This window comes from Centruroides vittatus, unplaced genomic scaffold (assembly GCF_030686945.1).
Source record: "Centruroides vittatus isolate TY-2023 unplaced genomic scaffold, ASM3068694v2 contig_900, whole genome shotgun sequence".
In the NCBI taxonomy this organism is placed as follows: domain Eukaryota; kingdom Metazoa; phylum Arthropoda; class Arachnida; order Scorpiones; family Buthidae; genus Centruroides; species Centruroides vittatus.
In genome coordinates, this window is record NW_027122591.1 from 1,579,837 (window position 1) to 1,592,844 (window position 13,008).

Here is a 13,008-nt window from a genome sequence, read left to right on the forward strand (position 1 = left end):
GAAATAGATTTAAAAATTTTGAGAAATGATTCATTTTACAATAATAAGTATGAATCAAAAAATTCAATTTTTGTATATGTCAGTGTATTTATTTCTATAAATATTGCAATAACTAAATGTTTACTGTATATTTAAGTCAAAAACACCTTAATCCAGTAAATAACACCAATTCATTAAATGAACAAACATTTTTGACCTTGTTTAAAGGTTATCTTCAGATTAAAACAAAAATGGAACAGTTCAAAGGATGAAACAATTTAATATCTATCTATATATTAATATATGAAGCAAGAATGTTTGTTTGTTTGTTTGTTTGTTTACTGGAAATAATCTTGGAATCTACTAGACTAACTTTTAAAATTCTTTTGCTATTGGAAGATTTATTCTTTCCAGATGAACATAGACTACATATTATTTTCATTATGAAAAAGAAAAATGCACAAAAAAAAGTAGTTTTTACTGCAGCATTTGGCTTGCATTGTCCTATTGACATTTATCTGCTCAATTCAAGATCAATCCTCTTCATCACCTGGTGGGCTTTTCTAAACTTATTATTTTATCTATTCAGTTTTGTTTACCCTGTGGGAAACATAAACTATCAAAAAATTCAGACCCTTCACTCCTCCTCTATGATTTCATCCCCCTTCCCCAAACTCTCAAACCCTTTGAACAATATAGACAAATTTTGCATAGTTACTCTGTATAATCCTCCAAAAAATATGCGCTACTTTAAAACTTGGATCTTCATTCCTTACCCTGATTTCATCCCTTACAAATTGCTAAACCCTGACTGACTTGGACCAAATTTTGCATAGTTACTCTCTGCCACCCTGTGAAAAACATACACTACCTTAAGACAATTACAACTCAATCCTCTCCCCAAGTTCCCAGGCAATGCTAAGCATTCTTTGTTAGTAACTAATATTTCTGAATGTCTACAGTATAGATAAGTATTTCAAGAAAAAGATGACACAACACCTTAAAATCAAAAAAGATTAAAAAATATATGGTATAAATGGCAAAAAATAAAAGTTTATGTATGTATCTTCTAAATTCGGAATTTAGAAGTTACATACATACATAAAAAATTTTCTACAATATTTTGAATACTAGATACATATTATGTAGTCTTTTTAAAATGGCACTACTATAAATTATTATAGATCATTAATAATAATGGCAACATCTACACATTCTGAATTTAGCATACTCAATCATCTAAGAAGCTTAAACAAAATTTCAAAAACCTAACTTTAAAATAATTATTGCAGAAATCTTTGTGTTTCATGGAAAATGCAGAACAATGAAATTCAAAATAAATATAATATTGCCAAAATACATTTAACTTACTCAATTACATTTTACACTTAAAATGAAATAAAATTTTACACATAGACAATATATTTACTTTTATTTAATTATATTATGTTAAGTATTTTATTCAATTATTTTTTTTATGATTTTTTGTAATTTAATGCAAAAATATTAGATGTTATTTTTGAAATAACATTATATATTACCCTCATACAATAGAAACAGATTAAACATATATATGAGGGCAATTCAGCTTTGCCATTACTGAAATTCCAGAAAGAAGTTAAACTGACCTCTTATAATAGATTTTTTTTAATATATACAATCATGAAACGACTGTAAATATTTTTAAATATATATACACAAATAGTGACGTGAAATGATGGTGGCAGAATGCCTGTAAGTGCTGAAATTTGGTAGTAGTCTCCAGTGGGTACTGACTGTTGCTGTGCATAATTCAGGCTACAACCTAGGCACATGTGGGAAGGCTATGCAGCCCTAAGTAAATACGTGGTACGATCCAAAAGTTCAGGGGCTGCAGTAATCTGCAACATTAAATTTTGTCAGCATTTAGGTAAAACACCTACGGAGACTTTAAAATTGCTAAGAAAGGTGTACGGTGATTCTACCATGGCAAAGTCAAAATGTTGGAGGTTGTTCTTGAAACTCCACTTTTATTATGTCGCAGAACAAAGGTAACTATCTCTGGAAAAAAACAGCAGTGCTTGCGGTTTAATCACATGACATGGGTGAAATTAACCTGAACACGTAGAGGTGGTTTGGTAGAATCCATTTCATATGCTGTAACTTCAAATACATGTTTTCGTTGTCATAGATTACTGCAGTCCCCGAACTTTTGGATTGTACCACATATATATATAATATACCTAAAGCAGGTACCACTTGCCTCACAGGCATCACTCACTTGTTCAAAAATTTCGTGAAAATACATCAATTCCAAGTGTCAGTTTCTAATTTTTTTTTCTTTCTTTCTTTCTTCTGACAGAAAAAGTTTTATGATTCTAAGCTGAGTATTTTATTTATATAGGGCAGATAGTTAATTCAAAAATGCATATTTAAGTCTGCAGTTTATATAAACTATATCAGGGGTGGCCAACTTTTGTGTACATAAGATCCACTTTTTATCTTAAAAATGTGTCGCGATCGACTTGTTGCCATAGGCTTAGTCTAAGTGGGGCGGGGAGATGTGAAATACATACTATGTTTATACACTGTGTTTCAGTACGAGGTGCATCCTGCGAGCTATGGGTAGATAAGCAGAATATATGTTCAAAACTATTTTTTATTTTTTAAATCACTTATTAAGTTTTCGAGATATGGGTTCATAAAAAAATTAATTTCCAGACCCAACTTTTGACATTTGCAGCTACGAGTTCATTCCGCATAGGCGGTACCTAAAAAATCGATTTTTGGACACTTTTTCAAGATAGATTTTCAGTAACTTAAAATATAATTTAATTTTTTTATCAATTGCAATGTGTAAGTTGTGGTACTATTTGTTCGTAAATATGAAAAAGTTGTTATAAAAATGCACAGTATGGCTGATAATTTAATTACAATATTTTACTTTCGCCATTTTTTTGGGGGCCAGGAAAATTTATCATGGAAGAGTGATATAAGATTTTTAGATTTATTTTTTGCTAATCTATCAAAAGCTCACGGGAGTGCATCTCGTACTGAAACGCCCTGTATATCTACCTATGTAAAAAGCAACATAATTGTTTAACGGGCTAAAAAACAACATGAGTAATTATTAACAATACTTATTAATTCAAATTATCTACAGATAAAGACAGATTTAGAATTTATTTTACTACCTTAATATTAATGGGAGGACTGAGTTTACATGTTCTCTAACCAAAAAATCATAATTAGGTGTATATCCTGACAAAGATAATGATAATGAGTCTCCAGTATGGAAACAATCAGGACAGAACATTGTTTAGCCTTCGTTAATTTTAAGTATGAAAATGCCGATTCACACAGGTCTGAAACCAGAATAAATATATTCGCTACATTTGGTGATACTGGAATATTTTTATCGGTTGACGTATTTCCAAAAATCCAAAATATAGAGGTCTATTGCCGAAAAAGCTCACTTATCAAGTAAATAGATAGGTTAGAAAAGTCACAATTTAATTTAAAACATAAAGAAAAGGTACTTACAATTTAAAGAGGAGAAAAATTAAAACTCAACGTTGTCACCGTGGATAAATAATATTCATTAATAATTATATTGTTAATACTAAAGAAAAGAAGTTACTGTATGACAGTACCAAATAGTCAAGCTAAATGACTGTTTTCTACGAGTTCAGTCATAACTGCATGCATATTGTGCTTTTGCGCGTTACGTTCACGCGTTGCGTTCAATTATAAGTGTAACACTTTAAGTCAAGACATCGTGAGCAATCGACCAAAACTGGCTTCGCGATCGACCGACTTGTTGGCCACCCCTGAACTATATAATAAGAAACATTTAAAATAAAACAAAACAACATATTTGAAGAAAAAAAAAATGTATATCTTAGAATTAATAATGCACAGAAATGAAAATTCCTTAAACAGTATGAAAATGACTGATTTCAAAGAAAACTATTGTCATATTATTTATAGTAATTTTCTTTATATTATTTAAATTTCATTTCAAAAAACTGATACAAAATAATATTTAATTATGTGTAAAATTTTATTATATATCTAAATACAGTCGACTCCGCATAAGTCGACACCATAGTTAATTAGTCAGTTTTCTGTGGCCCCCGCCGACTTACACGGGCAATAATGTTATTAATGTTAAAAATCTCAGTTTACTCTACATCGTTTAACTTGTCACCACTGGATAAATCAACATACTTTTTCTGTTTCCCACTTTTTAGATGTCTGATAAGTCGACTCCACTCCTGAAAAATGAGTTTACACTGTACAATAAGCTGTGTGATGTAAACTCATTTTTCAGGGGGGGAGTCGACTTATCAGAATTCTAAAAAGTGCGAAACAGAAAAAGTATGTTGATTTATCCAGTGGTGACGAGTTAAACAATATCGAGTAAACAGACTTTTTTTAACATTAATAACATTATTGCCTGTGTAAGTCGGCGGGGACCACAGAAAATTGACTAATTAACCTATGGTGTCGAGTTATCCGGGTGTCGACTTATGCGGAATCGACTGTATATTTTATTAATGTTTTAAACAATTCTATCATCATCATTTCTATTTGTCATTAGAATTTCATTGTTTTTAATTATAATTTGCTAAAAAGTTAAAAGTGCTGGAGCTCTTATAATAAATTGCTTTATAGTTGATTTTTGAAAAATTATCAAAACATCAATTAAGCTAATTAGATGATTATTATTATTATTAAAAAGTGTAATGAGATATTTTGCATGCACTTAAAATTTTAATGAGACAATCACATGCAACTAAAAATTATTTAATCATTACTTAAAAACATATATCGTTATTTGATTAATTCAAAAAATTCCCAAATAAAAGTGCAACTTAAAAATATTATTACTAATTGTTGATTACTATAGATAATCTCTCATTGTAATGCAGAGAACTAATCGATTTCCATTACAGCTTTAATTGGAGTGTATAAAATTTATAATTTTTAACATAAAAGAAGCCTTAGCTACCCCTAAAAATTGAATTTATCTGATTTGCAGATGGCAGAGAATACTTTTACTCTGCTATTAAAATATGAACAGTAGTGGTGTCAGTTAACGTGTCACTCACCTTTTGTGTGCGGAAATACAAATTGAAGCCAATCTCACATGTCAGAAAATGATTTCCATTAGAAGAATAGTTTCAAGTCAAAAGAACCTATTACAAATTTTATTATGTGAGTTTTCATTTCATAGACTCCTATGCAAAGAGATCTGTGGGATTTTGTTGCAGGATTTCATCTATACCATTAAACTCTCAACAAAAGTCTCACTAAGAAATTAACAATCAGAGGAGTAAAAAGTACAGAAAGCAAATAAAGATTATCTGTAACTTATGTTTTGGTAAAAGTAAAAATAGTTAAAATGATGTTAAAATTAAATGTCATAAATTCCTAAAGTTCCATTATTTTCCAAATAATGGAAGAAAAAGATCTGTTTGAATAACTTAATTTAGTATTTGTAATTATTATGATTATATTAAAAATAAAAAATTCTGAATACAGTAAGAGCCCGCTTAACGCTGTTTCAGTATTACGCGGTAGTATTGGAATTACCCAAGATCGCACGCAGTGTTGGGATCAAAGCATAATATCAAATTTTAAAGCTTATTATCTGCGGCGGACATTCCAACAACTGATTGATAAAACAGATGGAGCAGATAAACAATCCATTAGAGATTTTTGGAAAAACTATAATATCATGGATTCTGTAGACAACATCAATCTTTCCTGGAACGAGGTGACTGAGAAATGTTTTGAAAGGAGTATGGAAGAAAGTATGGCCGGAGCTAAGCAAGGATGTTAACACAAGAGAATCCATTGTTGATGTCGACGAAATTGTCAAGCTAGCTAATGAAACAGGGTTGGATAATATAAATGCGCAGGATATTGAAGAATTATTGCAAGTTACAACTGGAGAAAGTTTTTCCAACGACGATCTTAAAGAATTAGTATAACAGGTGCATGAAGATGACGAAATTAGAATTTTCTGAAGATGAGGAACAAAAGGAACTTTCAACGGATTTTCTAAAAAAAGTTTAGCCAGTATAACGGAAATAATGGATCGGTTTATACAAAATGATTTCAATTTTGATAGAAGGGTTCAAAGGCAAGACGAAGTGTCATGGATGCGATGTCTTGCTATCGACAACTACTTGCTGAACGAAACAGGAAAAGGCAAACGACGTTAGATGACTTCTTCACAAAGAAACAAAAGATGTCAAATGAGAAAAAACCTTCCTCATCACAAACATAACTTCTTTACTCGAACTTTTTTTTATTTTCATGAATGTTTTATGAATAAATTTCGAAATTAGCAATAAATAAGTCTATAATTAATGTAATAAAAAAGTATTTAACAATAAATGTTACAAAATAAAACAAAAAAAAAACTGATAAATTTTCCTATTCTCTGTTCTGTTTCATGTATCCCCCTTATTTACATGTTAAGATGACCCCATTTAACGCTGTTTAGTTTAGCGCTCTGTCATCTAGGAACACATCCCCCACGTCAAGCGGGGTCTTACTGTAATAATTTAGAATTATTGAAACTAAATTCTGAACATTGAAGATTATTATAATTTCTGAAACAAAAAAATAGATCTCTTCTTCAATACAACTATGATCAATCTTTCAATATTGAAGCACCCACTAAATTCAATTTAATTATATTATGTATTATTTTAAACAGAATCGGCTCAATGGGTGCAGCAGTGAGGTAACTGCCTCAATTGGTAAAATAAACAGTGAAAAATGTGAATAAGAAAAAAACTAGCAAGTCAAATACAGTGAACTCCCAGAAGTGTACTTTGTACTTTAAAGTTGTTTATAAATAGTTCATACAAGTGTCAGTGCTAGAAGTGCTCTCTATTGAAAACTGCTCTGGAAGTAGAAGCAGCAAAACTTAAAGTGATTATATGTCATATAAACTTGCTTCAGATGCAAGTTAGCATCAAGATAGTACTGATTTTAAATATTTTTGGGAATTTTTTGAATACGTCTCATGTGATTAATTTTATATCTTCGATACATTCGTTTTACTAAATATGCAACCTAGAATAAAAATTTTACTAGCTCTGATTATTCTCAAATAAGTTCTTTTATTAATAATTATGTACTTTTTTAAACTGTATGAGAAAAATTAAAATCATGCATTATTTTAAATTCATAGTTAATAAAGCATTGAAACATTTAAGTTACTGTCTGATTTAATATTTTAACATTTAAATAAAAATCTTTATCAATATTGAATAATTCAATTTTAATTTTTATTACTTGCTAAATATTTTTATTACTAATTTATTATTATATATATATATAAAATCATATAAAATCAGAGAATAACACTGGTATAATTTTATATGAATTTTCAATTTAAATAAATATTTGCTAATTTTTATGAAATGTATATATTACTATGAGAACATATATTTAATTAAATTCAGATGCATTCTTAAGAATGATAAAATATTGTATTTTAGTATAGAAATGAAATGCTTATATATTGATATAATCATTTGTTTAAATTAGTGCATTAAAATAACTCAAGAAAAAGTGTGTATCATACAAGGCATATTCAAAAATAAGTATTTTTATCACATTCTGCACAACTTAAACTATTTTTCCATATAATAACTGTCATTATTAAAACACTTATTACAATGGAACACAAGTTTTCATATACTGTCAGGATCAGATGTTGATCATTGATCCTGGATAAAAGAAAAAATAATTTTTTTCTGTTATCATCAAGTTTTATACAGATGGTTTGAACAAAGAATGGAAGACACATTCAATTAGAAGAGATGCTTTGGAACAATTCAAAACATGGTTTGAATGTAAAATGCAAATGCATTCAATTGGAAGAATTCAATAAGTTTTTTAGAGAAAAGTTCTAGATGTAGAACAGGGATGTAGGATGCAAATACAAACATCTATTAACCCAATTTTTGATTAAAGGCATTCCAGAAGTTTATAAATCAAATATTAATTTTGTTTGTTATAATTAATAAATTTATCAAGAGATATCACATAATAGACATTAAACAAAATTACTTAATATTTAATTATTAAATAGAAGCCATATTATAGTCTGATATAATCTGGCAGATAGGAATAAGATAATTTCCATGGTAAAATCCCAGGTGCTAGACAGAATTACACGAGAAGAGGTATAGTTTCTTTTGTATTGGTAAACCTATCCTGGGTTCTGGTAGAAAATTCCACTGAGTTCGGCATTAAACCAGTTCCTTTTTAACACTAGCACTTTCGATGAGTTTATAATCGTCATCTTCAGGTCGAAAGTGCTAGTGTTAAAAAGGAACTGGTTTAATGCCGAACTCAGTGGAATTTTCTACCAGAACCCAGTTAAACTTGGTGTGAGCTCTTAATTTTATTTTGCGAAACCTATCCTGGCATTCCTAACCTTAGAAGATAAGGAAGTATTTCTTTAATGAACTAAAGTGATATATGTCATATAAACTGTACATTTGTTGTCTTGTGTTAAGTTTTCAATAAAGTTTATTGTGTTCAGTTTGTGAGTTGTCTTATTTCAAAGATACTGTACAATTCCATATCACTTTAATAGAGTGGGAGATTTTAATTTATACCCTCTTTATGATATCCACTTCTGCATTGCATTCTTTAGGTCTTCATTATCATCAAAAAGCTGACTAAACAGGAATTTCTTCAGATATAAGAGGTTGAAGTCAATGACATGGAATGTTGATTGCTGGCACTTTCTTGCTTCACAACAATACTACATCACACACTGCCTGCTCACATTCATTCCATCATCATATTTGGATGGAAAAAATATACACCCCTGTACAGCGCTGATTTGACACCAAATGACTTTCATCTCTTCTTACACCTGAATAAGTTTCCAGTTGGACAATGCTTTCATGGCAATGATAACCTGAAAAATGCAGTGAAGAAATGCTAACATCGCAAACAACCACATTCTACTATGACAGTATACAAAAACTTGTATCCTGTTACAATAATGGAGGCAATGAAACTATGTTGAAAAGTAATTGAAAGTGCATAGAATGCGATAAAAGTAAAAATTCTTGATGTTGTTTTGAAGATCACCATTAGTTTCAAATCTCTGCCCTCCTAGCCATGTTTTTAGATCAAGAAAGAGGTGAAAGTCTTCACACCTTTAATGTGTGTGAAGAATTTCACCTCTAGACTTCCACCTATCTTGGAAATTTTTAAACACCCAGCATATAGCCCCAGTTTAGTGCCGACAGACTCCCATCTCTTTCCTGAACTGAAAACGTGGCTAGGATAGGAGAGCAGAGATTCAAGACTAATGACAATCTTCAAAACAACGTTAAGGCCCATCTCAAGTCACTGGCGGCAACATTCTATAAAGATGAGATTGAAAAGCGTGTCCACAGATATGACAAATGCCTCAATCTTCATGGTGAATATGTCAAAAAGTAACCATGTTTGTACCTAACTTTTGGTAATGAATTGATTTTGTTATTTACACTTCGTCTTTTTTTTTTAGACCATCAGAGATTGAAAAAAAAAACAGCCTACTTATAATAAATATCTGTGAAGTGATTTTAATATAATTCTTTTTTTATTCCAAAAAAATTTCTTAAGAGCTGGAGAGATTATCACATTGATGAAAATACTTATTAAACTTTCTTCTGCATCTTGATAAAGTCTAAAGTCTTTATTTATAGTATTATTATGTTTACTAAATGAGATCCTCACTATTTAAAAAATGTTTTCACTAATGTAAAGATTATTTCACTTTTCAGATTTTCTTTTTTCCATTTATTACATTGAATATTCTAGTAGAAAAAAACCATTAAATAAACAAATGTATTCTTTATAAAAAATATTATATTGCTTGATAAGCTACATTATTTTTCATTTGTAAGTGTTTAACATCAAAACCAGATATCTAAATTTGTTCATATTTAATATTTTACCTTCATATATTTATTCTAAAGCTTTATTCTTTTTGAGTGTCTAAAGACAGTATTACATACAATATATTAGTATTATATTCAATGAAATATAATACATTATTTTGTTATTCTTTGATTCAGAGTTTATATGAGTGAAAAATTAATGTCTTATCATTCCTGAAAAACATCTAAATTTCATTAAATATTTGTTTTTATCAATATGTTTTTTTCAAAGTTTATACTTTTGTAATATAGAACATGGTTATATGTAACAAAATTTTATAAACAAATTCTTTGTTAGTTGTTATAATTGCTTTAAGAAGCAAAATTAATTAATGTAATTTTTTATATGTTTCAATATGTCATATATTATTTCATGTTACATTACAGTATTTTGATAAAGATTTTTATAGAGAACATATAACAAAAATTAAGGCAAATCATCTAATTAATAGTTATGTTGTATTGAAATAAGAAACAGCTCATTCAAATAATGATCAAGTTTTTTAGATAAAAATAAGAGAATTGCAAAAGAATAAAGAATGAAGCAGGGATCAAAAGATAAAAAACAGGAGGATGATGGAGCAAAATCTATCACATCCTCCAAACCTCTTTTGATCTTTTGACTCGACTGAGAACTGGCCAATCTGGTATTGCTTCAGCTAATGAAAACTTCACACCTCGTTGAAATATCTTGTCTTTGCTCGTCTAAAATATATGTATTAAAATATATGATTTATAAAAAAAATTATACATATTTAAACCTATGTAAGGTGCTGAAATTTAATAACAATAATTATTATTACATCAATACTCTGTAAAATATTAAAAAATATATATTAATTAATGTTAAACAATATTCTAAAAAAAGAAAAGAAATAAAAATATACATATTTTAATTTTATATTTATTAAACAATATTAGCAATCATCATTTATTCTAATATGAAATTAAATCATCATATAAGAAGCAGATATTTTTTTAAGAATTTAAATGTTACATGTAACTCTATAATTTTATTTTCTAATAAATTTTCTTGTTATAAATTGACCAATATATATTGAGCTGATGAACTTCTATAATTTTTCAATTGAAAATATACCTTAGTCTAATAAATATACTGTAATAGTTCCTAGTAATATATTTAAAATAACACTTATGTATCTTATAAATAATATATAACGATAAATACTATAAATTTCTTTCGTTTAAATGCTTACAAAACAGGAGAGTAAATACATTAATAACCTCATAAAACAGAAATCAAATGTTATTCTAATTTTTATTTTATATTTAAAAATTCACTTTTCATATAATTCTACATAAAATGTAATAAAAGTCAACATTAAGCATTTTTCAAGTATACTATTTACTCGATGAAATTTTTAATTTATTGAAAATATAGCAACTATTTCTCAATAAATATAACGAATAAAATTACATGATATAATTTGACGCCATTAAACAAAATAACTCGTTAGCAGTAAATAATTATATTGAATATATTAACAAAAATAAGATATCAAAATTAATTTCAATATTAAATTAAAATATCTTTAAATTCCATTCAGTAATTTTTATTTCATACTATTTAACATAAGATACGTAAGAAATTATAATGATAGAACTTCAATAAGTAAAATTGAATCATTTTTCTTTTCATTATTGATAAAAAGATTGGTTGTTCTTTCTATGATTTTCTTTATAAACATATTGAATGTATTCTATGGTTTAAAAATATTCAAAATTCTAAACTGAATGGAGAAAATACCAAGGATTGAAATTTGTTAAAATGATATATGTACCTAGTTTATTTGAAAAAACCAAAAAACATTTAGGAAAAGTGGTATTCTATTAGTACTGTAACAGCATAATCAATTAACCAAACAAAATTAAAAATAAAGAAAATGAACCACAAATGGGAATATGGAACAGAAGCAACATTGTATATAAGCTGCATGTAGTTGCACTGTTCTCCACATTTATATAGGGGAAATCAAGTAAAAACTCCAAACAAGATTCATGGAGCACATCCCAGCAATATAAAATAATGATGATAAATCTGTGATCACTAAACACTGTAACCAAAATGAATGCAAAATAATAAGAGAAAACACTAAAGTTAAAAAAAATAAAGAAAATATGTTTTAAAAAAACTATTCAAATGTTTAGAAATGATAAAAATACGTAATAATAAAAGGGTAAATGAAAATACAGGCCTATAGATACATGAATCTTGAGAGGATTTCCTAATAGATAGAGAGTGAAAAAATATATATACTAACACATATATATGAACTGGAGGGAAACACACCCAAAGGCAAAGTAAATGCAGATGTGTAAGTGAGATGTAGCTTGTAAATTTCCAGTGTGTAAAACCATGATGCAATATGGATTCATCAGATTCCATATTGCATCATGGTTTTACACACTGGATTCATCAGATTCCGTGTTTTTGTATTAAACAGTACAGAATTTTCTTTCCAAATTGCATGTCCATGATAAATTGTACCCTTTTAGTGGATTTTGTCATGTACAAGTACATATGTTAAAAAGTTTTTGCTATAAAACTAATAATGTATGTACGTATACCTAGAAATCCATAAAGAGATCCATGTATCATGACTATGCAGGGACCTATTAGGTCCAAAATGCATATCATAATAAATATGTAGAAGAAAATTGTGTCTTGAGGTCATTCTGTCTCATGGCTCTCTAGTTTGATAAGTCTGTCTATAGAAAAAGTGCACTAGCACAAAACATAGGAAAAAAATTAATGACAACCCTAAAGAACCTTTACTTCCAATAATGAAACGTTTAATAAATCATCCAACAAACGCTTTCAATCTTACCCATGGTCTGCTTCAGGTTAGAGAACAATCGAACCCTTAATTAAGTTAAGTTAAGTAGTACCGGTAATTAAGTTAGAAGATATCTTTAAAAAAATTAATAATTTTACTAGAAACCATTAGCATAAATTTGAATAATTAAGATTATAATAATACCGTATTTTACGGACTATAAGACGCTACAGATAATAAGACGCACCTTAATTTTTAAGCAATTTTTTTAAAAAATA

General features: G+C 28.3%; 1 protein-coding gene across 2 annotated transcripts in view; it reads right to left on the minus strand.

The window, feature by feature from the left end:
• The window catches only part of LOC136984037 (twitchin-like), a 185,768-nt gene that overhangs the window by 89,758 nt on the left and 83,002 nt on the right, over positions 1 to 13,008 (minus strand). For both annotated transcript variants that reach the window (XM_067280951.1, XM_067280952.1), the window contains one exon: positions 10,539 to 10,637. In XM_067280951.1, coding sequence (XP_067137052.1) covers positions 10,539 to 10,637 — 99 coding nt within the window. The remainder of the gene's footprint in view (positions 1 to 10,538; positions 10,638 to 13,008) is intronic.